The sequence below is a fragment of the Mytilus galloprovincialis genome, chromosome 14, assembly GCF_965363235.1.
Source record: "Mytilus galloprovincialis chromosome 14, xbMytGall1.hap1.1, whole genome shotgun sequence".
Taxonomy (NCBI): Eukaryota; Metazoa; Mollusca; class Bivalvia; order Mytilida; family Mytilidae; genus Mytilus; species Mytilus galloprovincialis.
The window spans coordinates 20662528-20681668 of NC_134851.1; the positions used below are offsets into that span (position 1 = coordinate 20662528).

Below are 19141 nucleotides of genomic sequence, written 5' to 3' on the forward strand. Positions count from 1 at the left end.
CAATATTTTCCGGAGAAATTTGTAGGTCATACTTGGTTTTGATTCTAGCAAAACCTTCCACTAAACAGTCCCGTTCTATTCGATGATCAACCAAAACAACCACAACGTAGGTTAATCTGAAAATGAGTGAGATTCAGAAGTCATAACTTTAGATAGACACATATGGTCAAATCAGAACCGCGAATTTAGTTCCCTTTAATTTTTATTCTTTACCATATATTTCATCACTTTACGTTACATTTTTGAAGATGTATTCTACTTTATCATGTTTATATTCAATAACCTAACCTTAGTTTTTTGAAGAAATATTTCAATGGATCTACTTAAGTATATTAATGGGAATAGTAGTTACCGTCTGGCCTATACTTGGATGTCACACGCTATATTTAATAGCTTTACATTAGATTTTTGAAGGAATATTTAAGTGGATATCCTTCAGTATATTCAGTGGAATATTTATATTGAATACTATTGTTATTGGATTACTTATGAAAGGAAAGAGAAAAGCAAGAATGGGATTTGTTGTCGCTAATCTAGCTTATGCAGGTAAGTAATTAAATATTCTCAAAATAGAGATATAAAAAGATCAGTATATTGCTTCATCAAATTTGATATTTCAGCCTTTTCTTGTTTTACACTGTATACACTGCCGCTCTCATTTGTTGTAACATGCCAATGACTAGAAGCATAAGTATAGATGATCGATAAACATGTGGAATCCTGTGGATTGCATGATACATCCTATAGAATTAAGGTCATCAAGACTTTGTTGTTAATGCATTTATTGGTTGCTGTTGTCTCTTAGCATCTTTAATACTTACAGGCTTAGTTTATCATTCGCGTATGCTTGCTTTTGGTATAGACCTTTCATTGAATATCATAATCATTATTAAAACTTATTTTTATCATATCATACATAAAACCATTACCTTTAATCACATATTAAAGTCGTTATATGGGTTTGGAACTGATACCATTAGTTATATAAATGCTACTCACCACAATTAAAAGTCTGTTAAAGCAATTATTCATTATGCATCTAAATATTCCTCTTTATTTTTGAAAAATACAGATACAAGATATGCTATCATCAGTAATTTTATTTCGACTTCATCATGATTGCTATATATCACGAACATGTCAAATTTGATAAAAAAAAAACAAATACAGATCCTGTGTCAAACTTTGCGTACAATGATCTGATAACATTCTATCGTACTTTTTGCTCGGACGTTCATTTAAACTGTCAATCAAAATACTGCTTACATATGTTTGATGGGTGCCACATGTGGAGCAGGACCTGCTTATCCTTCTGGAGAACATGAGATACCCCTACTTTTTGATGGGTTTCCTGTTGCTTATTTTTTAATTTTCTATGATGTGTCATGTGTACTATTGTTTGTCTGTTTGTCTTTTTCATTTTTAGCCATGGCGTTGTCAGTTTATTTTCGATTTATGAGTTTGACTGTCCCTCTGGTATCTTTCGTCCCTCTTTTTGAAAGTTTTCTCATTCGGACAAAATCAGAGGATCCAAGAGGACATTTAAAACTGAAAGTAGGTCAGAGAGGTTTCAGATCCTTGTTAGCAAATTTGAAACAGATCACCATAAAACATGCCACAATCTCTTAAAACTTCACATTGATAGTGAAAACTGTTTTGTATATCAAATTTCAACTTTGTACTTGTTTGGCTTTATAAATATTTTGATATGAACGTCACTGATGAGTCCTAGGTAGACGAAACGCGCGTCTGGCGTACTAAATTATAATCCTGGTACCTCTGATAACTATTCAACGTGCTTTATTATTTTGTATATATATCTTACTCCCTTAATCAATGATTTAAAAATTTAATTAATTTGTATGAATTTTGAAATTTCTGTTTTGACTTCATGTTGAAATGTGTATATATTATTAGGTATTAAAGGTACCAATGATTTTATACACCAGAACATTGAAATTTATTTTCAGATTTGTGTGTCGGACTTTTCCATGTTTTGCCGGAAACGATTCATGTTTGGTTCGAAGTTGATTGGAATAAGTTTACCTGTTATGTATTTAATGAATACCTCGCAAATTTTTCATTTTATGTGTCAACATATGCCATAGTTGTTTTATCTATAGACCGAATGAACGTGATTGTAAAACCACTATCAACCGTCACTAAATTAAAGACATATAGATATGGACTAGCACTGTCTGCATGGATTCTTGGATCGCTACTTGCAATTCCATATATTGTGCATGTGACTTACTACTCACCACCAAATTATTTAGAGGATGCATGCCTCCACGAATTTCCGTACGACCAAGTAAGTAAGATATTATCATATGTCACAATTTTCTTGATATTTCAGCGCGCAACTTGCATAAAATTGAGAATGGAAATGGGGTAGGTATCAAAGATAGCAACAACCCGACCAAAGAGCAGACAACAGCCGAATGCCCCCAATGGGTCTTCAATGCAGCGAGAAACTTCACCTGGCCCATAAACAAAAATGTATAGTGATAATGAACGTCTTGCTAAACTGTATACACGAAAAACCATGGAAGACCAGCAAACGCCAGAGGCTCTTGACTTATTGATCTTATACTTAATTCGCAAAAGAACAATTTTTTGATATTTCAAGTCTTGTATAATTGCTTTTTAAACAATATTTAGTTTAAATTAATGTGCTGGTTAATGGAACTTTATTAATTGTTTGTATTTCCACTGTAACGGATTGCATCAAGGATAACAGTTTACATATTAAACGCTGCATGCATATAAAGAGGACTATTCTAACAATGATATGCCCACGTAAGAATCATCAAAAATCATAATTTCATAACAAATTCATTTCATCAAATTTGTATCTAAATCAGTTGTGAAGTGTTATTTTTCTTAATAAATTTGAAATATTAAAACATTTCATGTCGGCAACATCATTTAACAATATATGATACATGTATATCACAGACTATTTTGTAACTTCATTTGTGCATGATGCCATCCATACAAAATACTTACAAAAACATAATTCGAATATGGATTAAAGTGACGCGTCACAAAGGTGGCTCATGAGTCGTATAATGCGAAACTACCTTGCAAATTTTTTTCAGACTATTGTTTACCAATACAGATTTGATAAAAGAACCTTTTCAAATGAATACGATGTATCATATCCTATAACAAGATCCAATATTTCGCGTTCAATGATGCTTATGGTCCCTTATTATACAATCTCATGTTTTGAATATTCAGTTATTATTTTGTTGTTCTTAGGTTTTTTAAATTCATTTACTAGTAATGTCTCAAAAATACCAAGTCAATCTTTTTGTAGATAATGCGATTTTTTGATGTGTGTGTCCTCCTCATTATACCGTTGACATGCATTATAACTTGTTACATAATGATTTATATGGCGATCCACAGAAGACAGATGTCCAAAAGTATAACGACAAACTCAAAAAACGACGGTAAGAGTGTGCACTATTGATAACTTGTTTGATAAATGAGAACAACCAACTTTCGAGTTCTATGTATTTCCGTCAAAAAGTCTGGTTTTAGTGAACATCATTCGTGCGTTTAGGGGCATCGTCACTTCCGTTCTAATGTTGAGCAAATGGTTAGAAACCTTAATGCTATATTGCACGAATTATTCGGCAAATTAAATTATCATACAACCAACACTGCTGTTATTAGGGAATTATGATTAAGTACTTACAAAACAAACACTATTTATAGTTTATCCTGCACAATAGCGATCACTTAGACGCTTGATAAACGTTAATGGTGCAAGGATACTGGCGATCCTCTCTATCTGGTAAATGACGTCATAAAGGCGTTCATAATTGACTAGTTGTTTACCGGTGATGGATGAGCTCGAAAGTGGTCTAGTGGATCAAGTAATGGTATCTACTCGAGTACAGTAAAGCAACTTATTTTCGCGAGTGATTCATTTTAGCGGCTTTTGCTAGTAGAAAGTTAACGTTTACATAAATTGTCGCGAATATGTAATACTTGGATCTTTCTTTATTCAACTAAATCAAGTAAATAAGAAAACCGGGAAATTAAATAACCGCGAAGTGGAATAAAAAGGGTAACATGCGACATAAAGTATCAGCGAAAACATGTTGGTTTAAAGTATATAATTTCAATACGTTGATCAACAGACTGTTTGCAAGTTTATATTATTTATTGAAATTCAATGACGATAGTTAAACATTATATATAAGATAAAAAAAAATGAGTTGATATCAAGCGATAATTAATTTGCTATGTTAACCATGTTTTTATTATAGTTAATAAAACTTTGCATGTATATAATTAAAAATCAAAATTCACAAAGACTATTTTCCCTTTGCAACAAATAGTAATATGTCTTGAGTTCATTTCCAGTTTAAATGATTTACCTACAATTTTTTTAAGCCTATGGCATTAAATTGACAATATGAACCGCAACAGGTGCAAAACGTGAGAGGTTTGTATAGCATCGACGAAATTACAAACTTCCGTTTCTAAGGAGGAACAACAACGAAAAAGCAATGGAGATATATCTTCGTGCGACAAATAGAAATAGTTATAAGGATTAAAGAATATGTCACAAACATTAGATACAAATATCATAATTACTATAGACGTTATCATGTAAGCTTAGGATAATGCATATGACAATCAAATGAGTAACATGTAATGAAAATATTGTTTTTACTTGAATGCTTTGATATTTTAACATGTTTTAAAAAATATCTTAAACTCGTTAGTAGTCAATTGTCCTGTCCTAAACTTGAATATGATGATGCAAGCACAATTTTAATCTGTGTCACTTTCTACTGTGCATTTGAATTAATACGATGCATCTTATAATGCTTTAGTCTTTAATTAAATTCATCGGTAAAAGCATGTTACTAGGATAGGAACAATCTATGTTCTTCAAAATGTTATTTTGGTTTGTATATTTTTGCTTTATTCGTTTCTGTGTGTGCTACATTTTATTGTTGTGTCGTCGTTCTCCTCTTGTATTTAATGCGTTTCCGTTGGTTTTGGTTTGTGACCCGGATTTGGTTTTTTCTATCGATTTATGAGCTTTGAACATCAGCATACTACTGTTGCCTTTATCTATCATGGTTTTTTTTTCTAGGAATAAAAGAACAAATTTATTTCAATTAAATAAGTAGTATAATTTCTTTTAAACCGTAGTAATGGTTAAACAAACAAAAGAATATATTAATCAAGTAATGGTATAAACAAACGACTTCAAAATGAGTAATGGTAAATGTAATGAAGTAAAAACCATCATGAACCATTTATAATGAAGTAAGAACCATCATGTACCAATTATAGACCTATTTCAAATACAAATTGTATTGTTTTGTAGGTTTGCATGAACGTGTAAATTTCAACGCTAAGAAGAGGACTGTTAAGCTACTGCTTGTGATTTCAATAGGTAAGACTAGATGGTTTAAAATTCAAATCAAAAGTTAAATCCTGGATTTATTATTTATTACAAATGGGATGCCATTTGTAAGTGCTACAACTTGTATAAAAGCATGGTATCTTTTACAGCTCTAGTTCTCGTTATATATGTAGAAAATATGTTTGGTTCGATGATCTGTATATTCGTTTTTGATGCGTTTTGATATTTGATTTTGCCATGTGATTATGGACTTTCCGAATTGATTTTCCTCTACATTCAGTATTTTTGTGATTTTACTTTTTAGTACTGGCATCTTTTTTTATTCGTGTTTATTTTGATAACGAACTGAAGTACACGTTTGAAAAATACTAAATATTTGCTTCGTTAAAATTGTTTTACATATGTCATTTTGAGATCTTGTATAGCAGATTTTATGATTGATGTGTAATTTAGTATTTTGTGGTGAAGTTTCTCTTTGGCAATATTACTTCATCTGTCTTTCTTGTTTCTTTTACTGTTTGCAGCCTCAATACACAGAATTAAGAATTTTCAGACTTCGAAGTATAAGATTGTGATTTGTTTGAAAGTAATCTGTGATATCTCAACTCTCCCTCAGTCTATATCTCTAGCCAATGTTGAATAATCAAAAATTCACCAACACGCTTAGTAAACTCAGTTGGTATATTTTACAGTATATAGTTAAGGATGGCCTCTACTCCATTTAAGAATATAAAAAAGATAGTTGATAGCATATAAATAGAAAATAAGAAGGAAAAAACTGAAGGTTCCGTGTGCTGGTTTTCAAGATATAAGTCATTGAGAATTTGGTGGGAAAGTATTCTCTGTAGATTTGTCAAACATTTAACATCGCCACTCTTTTTCTTGTAAAATTTTAAAAGAATTTACGAAGAATTTTGTAAAACTTTCAAATGTGGCGTTTTGACCTATATGTTAATGAATTATGGAAAGAAAGGTAAAACCTAAACTTGAAAACGTCATGTTTCATGAAGCATACATGAAACAATTAAATAAATCAATAATATATTACCAATAAATATATCTCTGGTCGTCTGTCAAATTTTCGCTCAAAACGAGGTGAATTTGACTCCAACCTTAATTGGTTAATTGCCAATTTGCATGCAGATATTGGTTCCGGTTATTCTGTCATCCAACACTTATGTAACAGACTTCTATTAAACTATATATAAAGCCAATATTACATAACAAGCTGTAGATATAAACTTAGAATTATAGATTAATACATTTGTCATAAGAAGTTGGTTTTTGTTTGACAGAGTTATGCTTTATATATGTATATGGGATTGCCGTTTCTTTTTTTCTATTTCAGTTTACGTGATATGCTGGACTCCATTATTTTCTGCATCCCTACTACTGTACTATGGGGTGTTAGACTATGGAATAATTTACAGATTACTTTATGGACTAGCACCATTAAACAGTTTGACAAATCCAGTTATTTTTCTCTTATTTAATTATAATATGTTCTGCAAAGTTCGTAAATCTTCGAACAAAAATACCATTGTTTTGATAACCAACAGTCCATCTACTAATTCTAATGCTACGCATCTGTAAATAAAATTTGTTACTAATTGAATCTTTGTAATCGATCATCCAGATTCTCACTAGATAAAAACTCCGAAACGATAGTTTCTTCGTCGCTGTTAATCGACAATGACTTGTACCTAACCACATTTTGCACAAACAGTTGTGTTGTGATTGGTTTAGTTAGGTCAACGTAAACCACTCTTATAAAAGTACATGATTGATAGGTAACGCTTGCGATCAACTACTTTGTTACCAACGACACACGTTTAGTTGTCAGTTCTAGACGTATAAAAACAGTGTGAATATTAATAATATGGCTTCCTGGAAATACTTCCTGGAAATACTGGCGGGAACGATAATTCATAGACATGTAAGAACATAAATGTCAAAAACACATTATAAAGTCAATATTTTCTGCCAAATGAAGTATTGCATTCATGAAAATTGACACTAGAGTATTATCTCTTTTAAAACAAATTGTGTACGTGGCTAACCAAGATGCCGGAAATCAACAGTAATAGTGAGCATGTATGATGTAGAAATGAAACACAAGCTGTCAACTAATTTCCGCACCAATCTAGCATAACGGGATTTCTCAAAAGAACAATGATATATCAACAGACACACAAAAAGTAAAAGACAAACCTCCAAGGAGTTTTGATTACCAAATGAGACAACTATTTAATAGACGCAAAATGACAAATTTTATACCGCATAGCAATCTTTAAAAAGCATTGAGTGACAAATATGTAATACAAATCAAACGAGAAAACCAAGTTTCTGAATAATATTAAGAAAATTAAGGGGACTAAGTGTTGTAATATCTCCTACTTCTTACAAAAGTTTAATCAAGTACGTTTGTTTTTTTTTTCATAACTTTTATGACCTACATAATTGATCTTTGTAACATAAAACTGAGAATAGAACGGTATGAAACAATTACTGAATTCATCAACAAACATCGACATACGATGTTTTGCATATAATGCTTTACGTAACGACAATTCGTTTCTGAAATGCAATTTCATCCTCGTTTTTACCTGCAGTTTATGTTACGTAAGAATTATTTTAGGGAAATATAAAAATTATACCACTTAGTAGCATAGTTTTGTCGTGGGCACTGCTTTCATATTAAATAATCTCATCGTATTTAAGTATTGATATCTGATCGGTTTAAAGTGTTGACAATGAACGTTGATTCCGAATGCTCTTAGAGTAATTGATCTGGTCTGGAATAGTTTCCTGCCTCATAAATAAGAGCTAAATTGTCACTTTCAACAAAACACCAAAACTGAAATTAATAGTCATTCTTTTTCTGATTTGTCTCAGTAGATAGATATATGTAGATGTGTTATGGGTGTCAAGGTATAATTTGTAACAGTTAACCATTATAGGTCAAAGTACGGTCTTCAACACGAACCTTGGTTCACATCGAACAACAAGCTTTAATGCGTCCCAAAATGATTAGTGAACCATTCCACAAAGAAAAACAAATGGTCTTCTTTTACAAAAAAAGAAAAACAAGAAATATTGTGAATTACATCAAATTACGCGACCAATAAACCTTGGTTCCTGATTAATGACAGGTGTACACAAATGCAATAGGTACCACTCTTATATAAAAGATGATTAAATGAATGACACTTGAAAGATTAAGTGTGAAATGATGAAAGAGGGATGAAAGATACCAAAGGGACAGTCAAACTCATAAATCTAAAACAAACTGACAACGCCATGGCTAAAAATGAAAAAGACAATAAAAAAAAAACAAAAACAAAAACAGCACACATGACACAACATAGAAAACTAAAGAATAAACAACCCGAACCCCCCCCCCCCCAAAAAAAAAAAAAAAAAAACTAGGGGTGATCTCAGGTGCTCCGGAAGGGTAAGCAGATCCTGCTCCACATGTGGCACCCGTCGTGTTGCTTATGTGATAAAAAAATCCGGTAAATAGTCGAATTCGGTAGGTCACATTCATGAAAGGGAAGGGGATTGTAGTTACGACGTAAGGAACATATCCGATATCATTTGTGAAACGGTTATTCCATAACGGTCAACCAACTCGTGATGGCGTCCGTAGAATTTACGAATGGATGATTTCAACTTCATCATTTTTAACTCTTGGTTTAATAGCTTCCTTTTGAGCAGCAACCCTCTGTCAAGAAAATCATGATAGGAAATGCAAGCACGGGAATATCGTATCAATTGGGAGATATATATCCCGTATGCAGGTGCTGCTGGAATGTTGCTACTTAGACATGGAAAGTTCACAATTGGAAAACTGGAATCATCTCTTTTGTTGAGTGAGTATATGAGTTTTGTTCATGCTGCATTGTTTACAGTCTGCAGTGATTATAGTCAAAACCACACACACATCAAACGAATGGATAACAGTTGTCATATTCCTGACTTATTACTGGCATTATGAAGGGAAATCATGAATTTAACCTGGTTCAAAGCTAGCGAAATCTCTCACTTGTATGACATTCTCATAATTCTCCATTGTATTGACAAACATGTGTGAACAAAACAAACAGACATAAAAGATAGAAATGTCAAAATAATATTACAGCAGTCAATATTGTGTTATAATCTTAATCACTATTAAAACAACATTGTTTGATAATCTTGATCACTGTAGATAGAAAGAGGTGTGATAAAGAAGAAGAAATGTTATATAATTGATGAACTGTTAATTAACTATGTGTATACATGCTGTGCACGTAGGTGTCACGAACATTCTTATATCTATTAATGGTCACTTAATTTAATGCAAATAATTGTGTTTGCAGCTGGCTATTGTTAGTGCTATTTAATTCAATCCCAGCACGAACGACTACTATTTTGGTATTATGTCATTTAAAAAATAGTTTTATGCAATCAAACCAATGTAGTAATCTTTAACAAAGAATAAGACCTGTTCAAAATAACCGTTGCAAACAGCTGTCAAGATTGTGTCGCCACAAATAAATTCCTTGACGAATTGATAAGACAAACATACGTCTCTACTACGTCGCTGAATCTTTTAAGAAGTATTCATACTTTTTTTATAAAATATATTCAATTTTGTATGTTTTTGTTTCGAACAGGAAATGAAAAGTTTATATAATTAATGTGGTCATTTTTATAAATGTCCTGTTTACAAAAACCTGAATTTTTCGACAAACTAAGGATTTTTTTATCCAGGCATAGCTTACCTTAGCCGTATTTGGCACAATTTTTTGGAATTTTGGATCATCAATGCTCCTCAACTTCATAAATATTTGCTTTGACTGCTGAGTTTTATTTGTTCTAATAATGCTATAAGTTTCCATTAAACAATTATCAATACACTTGGCAATATCCCCTCATTTTCAATTGTCATTGGTTTCATGTCAAAACAATTCTTTATCAGAATCATCACTATCTGTGTCATCATCATCGTTTGTGTTAAAGTCATGTTCATTGATTTCATTTATTTCTACATTCCCCCCAAAAAAATCTATCGACTTCTTCAATTTCGTTGACGAAATCTTCATCTTGTTCATCAATCAAATCCAGCGGTACAGTACTTGCTTTAGGGAAAACACTACTTTGACTTGCCATATTATTATATCGTTTTACCCTCCATTAATTTGCCTTACTTGTAAATTCCTTTTCATCTTCAAAGTATGTACAAAATATATTTTGTCTTCCGTGTTTACATTTTCATTTTGAAACATTTGAAACATTTGAAACATTTTATTTCACTAAAGGCCTCACATGAGGCATGATAGTACAACAATATAACAAACATATTTACAAATGCATGAATAAATGGGAAGGTAAATATCATTTGTAAATTGACATTACAATTTTACAGAACTTGGCTAAGCCAATAAGAACAAATTTATCTTTGCTATTCATTAAATTAGAGAAGCTCATAGTATTTTTAATTTTACAAATATCTGCAGGCAAAAATTTCAGCCTTTCAGCATTAAAGAAAGTACAATCATATATATAATGAAATTCATCTCCTAACACATTGCTGTTACATAAATCACATATTCTTTCTGATCTATCAATGCTATAAAATCTACCACATTCAATAGGTAACCTATGACTACTGCATCTATATTTACACAAATTTATTCTAAGATCAAAAGGCAATGTAGTTAAATAATCTTCAAAACCAAACTCAGACTTATACATTCTATAATTTAAACATTTTGAGGTATTAAATATCTGAGCCTTCCATTCATTTACAAACAAATTGTGGTAATAGTGTTTCACATTTTTAGACAACTGACAATTTGTATCTATATATTGATTATTCCAGGCATTAATAAAACCACATTCAGATATAATATCTTTTACACAATTCAACCACTTGGAGTGGTAAACATTACCAGAATCAAGTTTATATAGCATTTCATACAATGTACGAGAAATTTTCTCTTTTTTGCCAGTAACAATACGTTTCCAAAAACCAACCATTCTTGCTTTAATATTAACAGACATTGGTACTCTACCTAGTTCACCATATACAATGCAATTAGGTGTACATTTTTTAACTTTCATTATATATTTACAAAATTCTAAGTGCAGTGATTCAATAACATCATTTTTCTCATACCCCCAAACTTCTGCACCGTACATTAATATAGGGGCAACCATAGCATCAAAAAGTTGTAATAATACATCTATAGGTAAATACAATTTTCTTGCCTTACGTAATACATAAAACATTGCTTTTCTGGCTTGTTGAACCAGTCTAGATTTATTAACATGAAAAGTACCTTTTCTAGAAAATACAATACCTAAATATTGAAATTCATCAATAACAGATAAACGGTCATTATTATATGTGAAATGAACATTATCAGCCTGTCGGCTTTTAGAAAATATAACAACATTGGTTTTTTCAGTATTAACTTTGAGATTCCATGTTTCACAATATAAATACATTGCATTCAATGCTGATTGTAACTCAACTGCAGATTCTGCAAAAATTACTGTGTCATCCGCATATAACAACAGATACAATTTAAAATACACTTCAATATCATCATTGTCAAACAATAAATGAGACATATTACAAACATCATTCAGACCACTATAAGCATGTGACATAAACTCAGTCAAATCATTAAGAAAAATAGAAAATAATAGGGGCGAAAGGTTTTCACCCTGCCTCACACCAATATTAGATGCAAAAAAATCTGAACAATTAGATCCATCTCTTACACAAGATTTTGCATTTTTATACAAGTTTTGTAATACAATCAGCAATTTACCATCTATACCATTGCGTAACAATTTTTGCCATAATAATATTCTGTTGACAGAGTCAAAAGCCTTACGAAAATCAACAAAAGCACAATACAATTTTTTTCTTCTAAATAAATACAAATCAATGAGACATTTCAAATTAAAGATATGATCAACAGTGCCATACCCCTTTCTGAAGCCTGCCTGTTCTTCGCATAATAATCCTAAACTTTCCAAATAATTGAACAATCTATTATTCAAAATACATGTAAACAATTTTCCATAACAGCTCAATATTGTAATACCTCTATAGTTGTCAGCATTTGCAGGATCACCTTTCTTTTTAAATATAGGGCAGATAAAACCCTTTGACCATGAGTCTGGTATAATACCACTATCAAATACAATATTAAATATTTTCAAAAATACAGGCATAAGTTTACAAGCTGCATGTTTCAAAAATTCATTAAGTATCATGTCATCGCTACATGCTTTGTTATTTTTCAAAGACTTAATTGCATTTACAACTTCTTGTTCACAAATAGACTGATTAATAACAGTATTATACTCGCTAATATTCTCTGGTAATACAACATCAATATCATTTTCTACATTATTCAAATTTTTAAAATGGTTAAAAAATAAATCAAGAGCAACCTTCTGAGATACATTTTTACCTTTCTCACAGCCCTTGTTTAACAATGACCAATAAGACTTTGGATCAGTGGTACGCAAACCACGCAATTTTTCTATAAATGCCTTCTGAAACTCGTTAAATTGAGTTTTCAAAGTTTTCTTGTACTCTCTACTTTTACATACCAAATCATCATAATTAATTGTTGAACGTACTCTATAGTAATACTTCTTAGACCTGCGATAATTTTTACGTTTTACATAGCATTCACTATTGAAATACTTCTTACGATGTACAAATTGAGAGATACATTTTTTTTTAACATTTTTATCATTGATTTTAACAAACATATTGGCTTGTTCTGCCGCATTCCTTATAATATTAACACAATCATTTACAACATTATTGACAGTTACATTATCAGTATTTTGAGGATCAATATCCTCTAATTTATTCAAAAGTTCATCTATACTGGTATCGTCTAGGTTCTCCGTGAAAACTGGTGCTCTGTCTCTGGCCCATATTGGTTTTACAATAGACTCTGATTCACCATGCAAGGTGATTACAATGTTAGCGTCATTTGTATTGTCCATATCATTGTCATTTACATAAGAGTTATTCAAATCTACATCAACAACACAAGTTAAATTTGTACACAAATGTAAACAAATAGGTTTATGAATATCACTAAGAATTGGATCAAATATCAATACATTGAAATCAACAATCGATCGGAATAGATTTGGTGATACAATGGCATAATCAATAACAGAATTATTACAAGTCGTGAGCCCAATATCCTTATCATTACCCAATCTACCATTAACAAAGAACAGTTCTAAACTTCTACATAGTTCTAATAATTTTTTGCCATATTTATCAACTTTATGCTTATCTTGAGATTGTCTTAAAAGAGGGATACCACATTCCTCTAATATATGTAAATTATTAACAAGACTTTGCTCAATATTTGGCACATTACAAAGGTCAAGAATATTATTGTCAATGTCAACATATTCATTACAGTTACTACAATGTGCATTGAAATCACCAAGTAAACAAACTTGTAAATCTGATTCATTTATAACATTTTCAATTTCATTAAACATATCAACACTACTATATAAGCTACCATCAGGTGGAATATAAACAACCCCAAATAAAGTTTTTTGAAACAATAGCTTATCATCAATGGTGAACCATAGTACACAATGACTAAAGCAAGTAAATGGGTCCCTTACATGGACATAGTTGCATATATATTCTTTTACATAAACACAAATACCACCTAATTTAGATGTACAATTTTGCCTTATAACACAGGGTAGTAGATTAAATCCATTAACCTCAATATCATCATATTGATCAATTTTAGTTTCAGTAAGACATATTACATCATATAAAGACATGAATTCAATAAAATCTGGATTTTTCAATTTAGAGACAAGACCACACACATTAAGGGTTAAAATTTTTATATTTTTAAATTGCAAGATATTTTCATTTTCAAGCACTTCCTTTTGAATCACAGATTTATCATCACTGACATCAAGCACTGACTCGGTGTCTAGACATTTCCCTTCCGCGCGCTCCTACAGCTCAGTAAGTCCCAACTTTTTATAATCAACGTCCACAATTCCTAGTTTGAATAGGTCGTCGGGGGATGCGATCACCACTCTATCACCACCATTCTTCATAAAACAATGAATTTTACCATCACACGTGTGTGCGTTTTTGACGTCATCATTTTTTCTTACCAATTGAAAGAGTTTGAAACGCAACGATGTCAAATCTTCGCTTACATATACGTCTTTAAACTCAGTTTGTTTAAGTTCTTTCCTACTAGCAAGGAATTTAAAACGATCAGTGCGGTTTTCAAACTTTACGATCACTTGCCTGTTTTTCCCTGGGGTTTTCTTACCAGTTCGGTATGCGTCCTCGATCTTTCCGGTCAAGACAACCTTCATTGCACGAGCTAAAGCCATTAGAGCATCTATTACCACTTCATTGCCTTCCACTTCCGGTATGCCGGTCACTCTGATTTGGTCTTTCCTCGACTGCTGATCTAGCGCGTCATTCGCGTATTCGATGTTACGAACTCCTACCTGCAATCGGTTGATTTTCGTATCGTGAACCATTAAAGTTTCATCCCTACGGGCCGAGAAAGCATCTAAGACGGGCATCAGCAGTGTCATTACATTCAATGCAGTTTTCTCACTATCCTGAAGTTTATCACTTTCCTTTTGGAAGCGTTCATTGAGAGCCTCCATAGTCTCATTACCTGACATATTATCGTCCTTCATGCCGTTACATTTATCCTTTATAAAAGTACACATGTCCGAGAACAATTTTCCGCCATTGCCCTGTTTCGTAGTATTCTTAGCTGGCATTGTTGAATTATTAAAACTATATTCACAAGGTGTAGTTCAGAAAATATCCTGCCATATGTGTAATCTTTTTTTCCGGTAATTAAAAAAACACAATTTTAAAGTTCAATAACAATAGCATCCCATCGATTGAAGTGGATTTCATTCAAGAATTTTTGACATCGTCTGCATGGGACAACCGGAAGTTCAATTCGTTTGTTGTCTAAATATAGTTTAACGTGAGTAGTCCCCCTTTATGAAAACCTAGTGCTTAAAACTAATACGGGACAGGAAATTAATTTACGAATTTTATAGTCCTTCGCTACTATTTTATTTTTTATTTTATCTGCAATGCTACTATAATTTATAGATTACAACCAAAGACCCTTTCAATGATATGCAGAACAATGTTGTAAACATCAAAGCTTTAAGTAATAAGTTGCGTAAATTAACTATGCCGTAATTATAGATTATTTTTGATCCCGCGTGATTAAATATTGTTCGTAAAAAAAAAAAATCTTCCGTTTACATATTCAAAATTATATTCAAAATCCTAAAGATGAAAAAGGCAATTTAAGTTAAGTTTATGAGTTAAACAAATCGAACATCCAATAACAGGTACCCCGATTACGTTATGTAACTTTACATCGACGTTTTCGCATTACGACGTTTACCACCATCAGCCTGGAAATGTGATGGCGGGTCATATATACTCCTTTATTTCAAAGAACATTACATCTCTTGTTAATCCAATAACACTTTCTCGTATTATTATACACACACTATTGTCGTCGCGTATATTGTTTTCTCTTCAAAATAGCTTGATATTGATATGTCCTTATGACTCTCCAACGAAAACCTTAATTTGTTAGATATTTATAAATAATCTGTCTAAAAAGAATTATGTGTGAAATTAAAAACAGGATTGTCCAATCCTTATGATACAAAATGCAATAAATATGTAATAAATCTAAGAAATAATTTGAAAGTAATTGCTTAGGGTATCATAACTTTGCAACTTAGCTAATCATAAAGCTTGCATGCCTTGTATTGCAAAACATTGACGAAAACAGTTTGATATTTGCCACATGCGGCACCCATAAACATATATTATGGGTGCCGCATGTGGAGCAGGATCTCCTTACCCTTCCGGAGTACCTGAGATCACCCCTAGTTTTTTGGTGGGGTTCGTGTTGTTTATTCTTTAGTTCTCTATGTTGTGTCGTGTGTGCTGTTGTTTGTTTGTCTTTTTCATTTTTAGCCATGGCGTTGTCAGTTTGTTTTAGATTTATGAGTTTGACTGTCCCTTTGGTATCTTTCGTCCCTCTTTTAAAGTGGAGTCGTCACTTATACGTGATCTTCCTCAAAGTCAAAATGTACGTAAACAGTCTCAAAAAGATGTAGGATCATGGGTTGTCGTTACAGTACACATGTATCAACATAGATCAATATACATTTAGTTATACATTGATTTAAACAAAATGCAACGTGATAACCGATACAAAAATATACAAGTTTTTACTTCTGCGATAACTGATTTGAAACTAGTCTTTAAGAATTAGTTTTTTAATGGATGAATAAAAAAACACGAATTCAATGGTTTCTATACATATTTGCTTTCAATTTTTGTTTACATATATACACCTTTGCTTTATATTATATGTGCTTTATTAGAGGGACCATACCCATTACACTACATTATGTATTTCTACCTAATTGTTACCTCACAAACCTTTATATCAGAGCGTTCATGGTGGAGGTTACACTCGTAGCGTGCAAGTCATTGATGAAGGTTTATATTTCTTTTTCACATGATTAATGTTAATGATTTAGTCAAATGATATAATACCTACAAAAATGTATATGTTTCCAAAATAAAGATGAACACATGTAACTCTTTCCACTCATCGTCAACCTATCAGTACATACTATACAGTAGAAAACGACAGATTTATGTATTTCGAAACATTATTAAAGAAAAGTATCCATAATTCGCTGAACAATCTAATGTCATAACATAGAGTTCGTGAATATAAACGTATATGCCATGGACACTGCCCTGCATTTACAATACTACGTGTCATCATTTATTGCTAAAGATGCAGATTTTGAAAAGAAATACCGAGGATTCATTATTATTCATTGGATATCAATTTTCGTTGGTTTCGTTGGTACAGGTGAACCACGAGTCCAAATTTTCAATGAATACCATACTTCAATAGGCTTAAGTGCAGAGAATGGCAAAACCACGAAATCAAATATCCACCAATATGCAAGTTTTCACGATAATTGATAACGACGACAATAAATGAATCCACAGTAACCCGAAAATTAACTTATGAGGGATAATTTTCCATTTATATTTTTAAAAAGAAAGTGTTAGTCTTTTGTATTGAAATTGAACGTACAGTCGTAGATTAGACCCCAAATCCAATTCCTCGTTTTGCAAACCTTTAAAGTGTACTATTGTCTGTTTGTCTTTTTCATTTTTAGCCATGGCGTTGTCAGTTTATTTTAAATTTATGAGTTTGACTGTCCCTTTGGTATATTTCGTCCCTCTTTTATTGCCTTTAGTTGTCTAAGAAACCTTGAACATACAATCGCCTATAGCATATATCATCAGTTGTGTTGCTTGCTTCGTTTTTTTATTTTCCACAGATCGGCACACATTAATGTCTTAGGTGGCATTAATTATTGTTAAATGCATAGCAAGAATCTGTCAACTTTTTCTAAATATCGACCAATTTGAAGTAACAATACATTATATACGTCTATAGGATATGATCGTAAGTCAAGTTTATTGTCAGGAAGGCGTATAATTCCACTATACATTTGTGGTACACAAACACAAAACAAAAACGTTTAGGAGAATTATAGAAGGCAGATGTTGGCGAATAATTAGATATGAGAGAATTTAAGTTCATGTGTTTTTGTATTTTGTGAATAGTAAATACAATAACTGTAAGTAGAAAGTTTATTTCATAATAATGTTCATCATTAATTTTATATCCCCAGATTAAATTTTTTTCAGTGAGAATGTGTCTACCAATCTTAACTAATTCAAGTATCTTATATATTTCTCCCCAAAACTCATCTAAAAAGTGGCATGTTACAAAAAAATGTTTATAGTCTTCTGTAACGTTACAAAAATTACAAGTAGAGTTATGGCTTATTTTCCATTGTTTTAATAAGACTTTGTTTGGAAGAATAAAGTGTAATAATTTCCATCTGCACATTTTCAGTTTATTATCTTTTAAGTAATTATGAATAAATTTTTGCACATATTGAGCTTCAATTTGTATGTTTTCACATTTCAAAATTCTATTCCACTTATGATATCCTATTGGAACTTCTTTATCATATTCTATTAAAATTGAATAAATTTTCTTTGAATCTAATTTTTCTAGTTTATGTTGGCAATTATTTTTTTCACTTATATATAGTGAGTTATTTATTAAAACACTAGTTTTTATTGAACATTCTTCATTTAATATTTTTAACCATTCTTTTGGAATTGCTTTTCTCAATCTTGAGAATTCAGCTATCCAGTTTGATTTATTTTTTAACTTTAAACTTATAATTTTTTCTGAAAAAACTCCATTTTCATCAATGATATCATTTATATGAATGATATTACTGTCTATCCAATTTTGAAAAAGGAGTGTTTTCTTTTGAAATTTAATTAATTGATTTCCCCAAATAACTTCTTGACGGATAAGTCTGTAATTATTTGGATTTTTAGTTTTATTATTTTTATTTTTTAACCATACTTTAATCATATCAAGATAAAATTCTGGTAGCTCTTTAGTACCCGGTATAGAATATATATTATTAGTATTCATCCTTAAGATAAGTAGATTGCTACCAAATTTATTAAGATAAAACTTTGGTATAACCATCCAATTAAGAAATTTATCAGCAGTTAATCTTTTTATCCAACCTATC

The 19141-nt window shown here is 31.4% G+C and overlaps 1 protein-coding gene and 1 long non-coding RNA gene across 2 annotated transcripts; one reads left to right on the forward strand and one right to left on the reverse strand.

The window, feature by feature from the left end:
• The first annotated feature begins 1975 nt into the window (after nt 1–1975).
• Nucleotides 1976–6954, forward strand: LOC143059640 (uncharacterized). The gene is made up of 4 exons (XR_012973546.1): nt 1976–2311; nt 3323–3458; nt 5360–5428; nt 6747–6954. It is a non-coding gene; the product is annotated as an uncharacterized LOC143059640 (long non-coding RNA).
• A 7174-nt stretch (nt 6955–14128) lies between these two features.
• Nucleotides 14129–15285, reverse strand: LOC143059213 (uncharacterized). Its single transcript, XM_076232695.1, has one exon. It carries the CDS (start codon nt 15218–15220, stop codon nt 14423–14425), a length of 798 nt encoding a protein of 265 aa, XP_076088810.1. The 5' UTR covers nt 15221–15285; the 3' UTR covers nt 14129–14422.
• Between the last annotated feature and the right edge of the window lie 3856 nt (nt 15286–19141).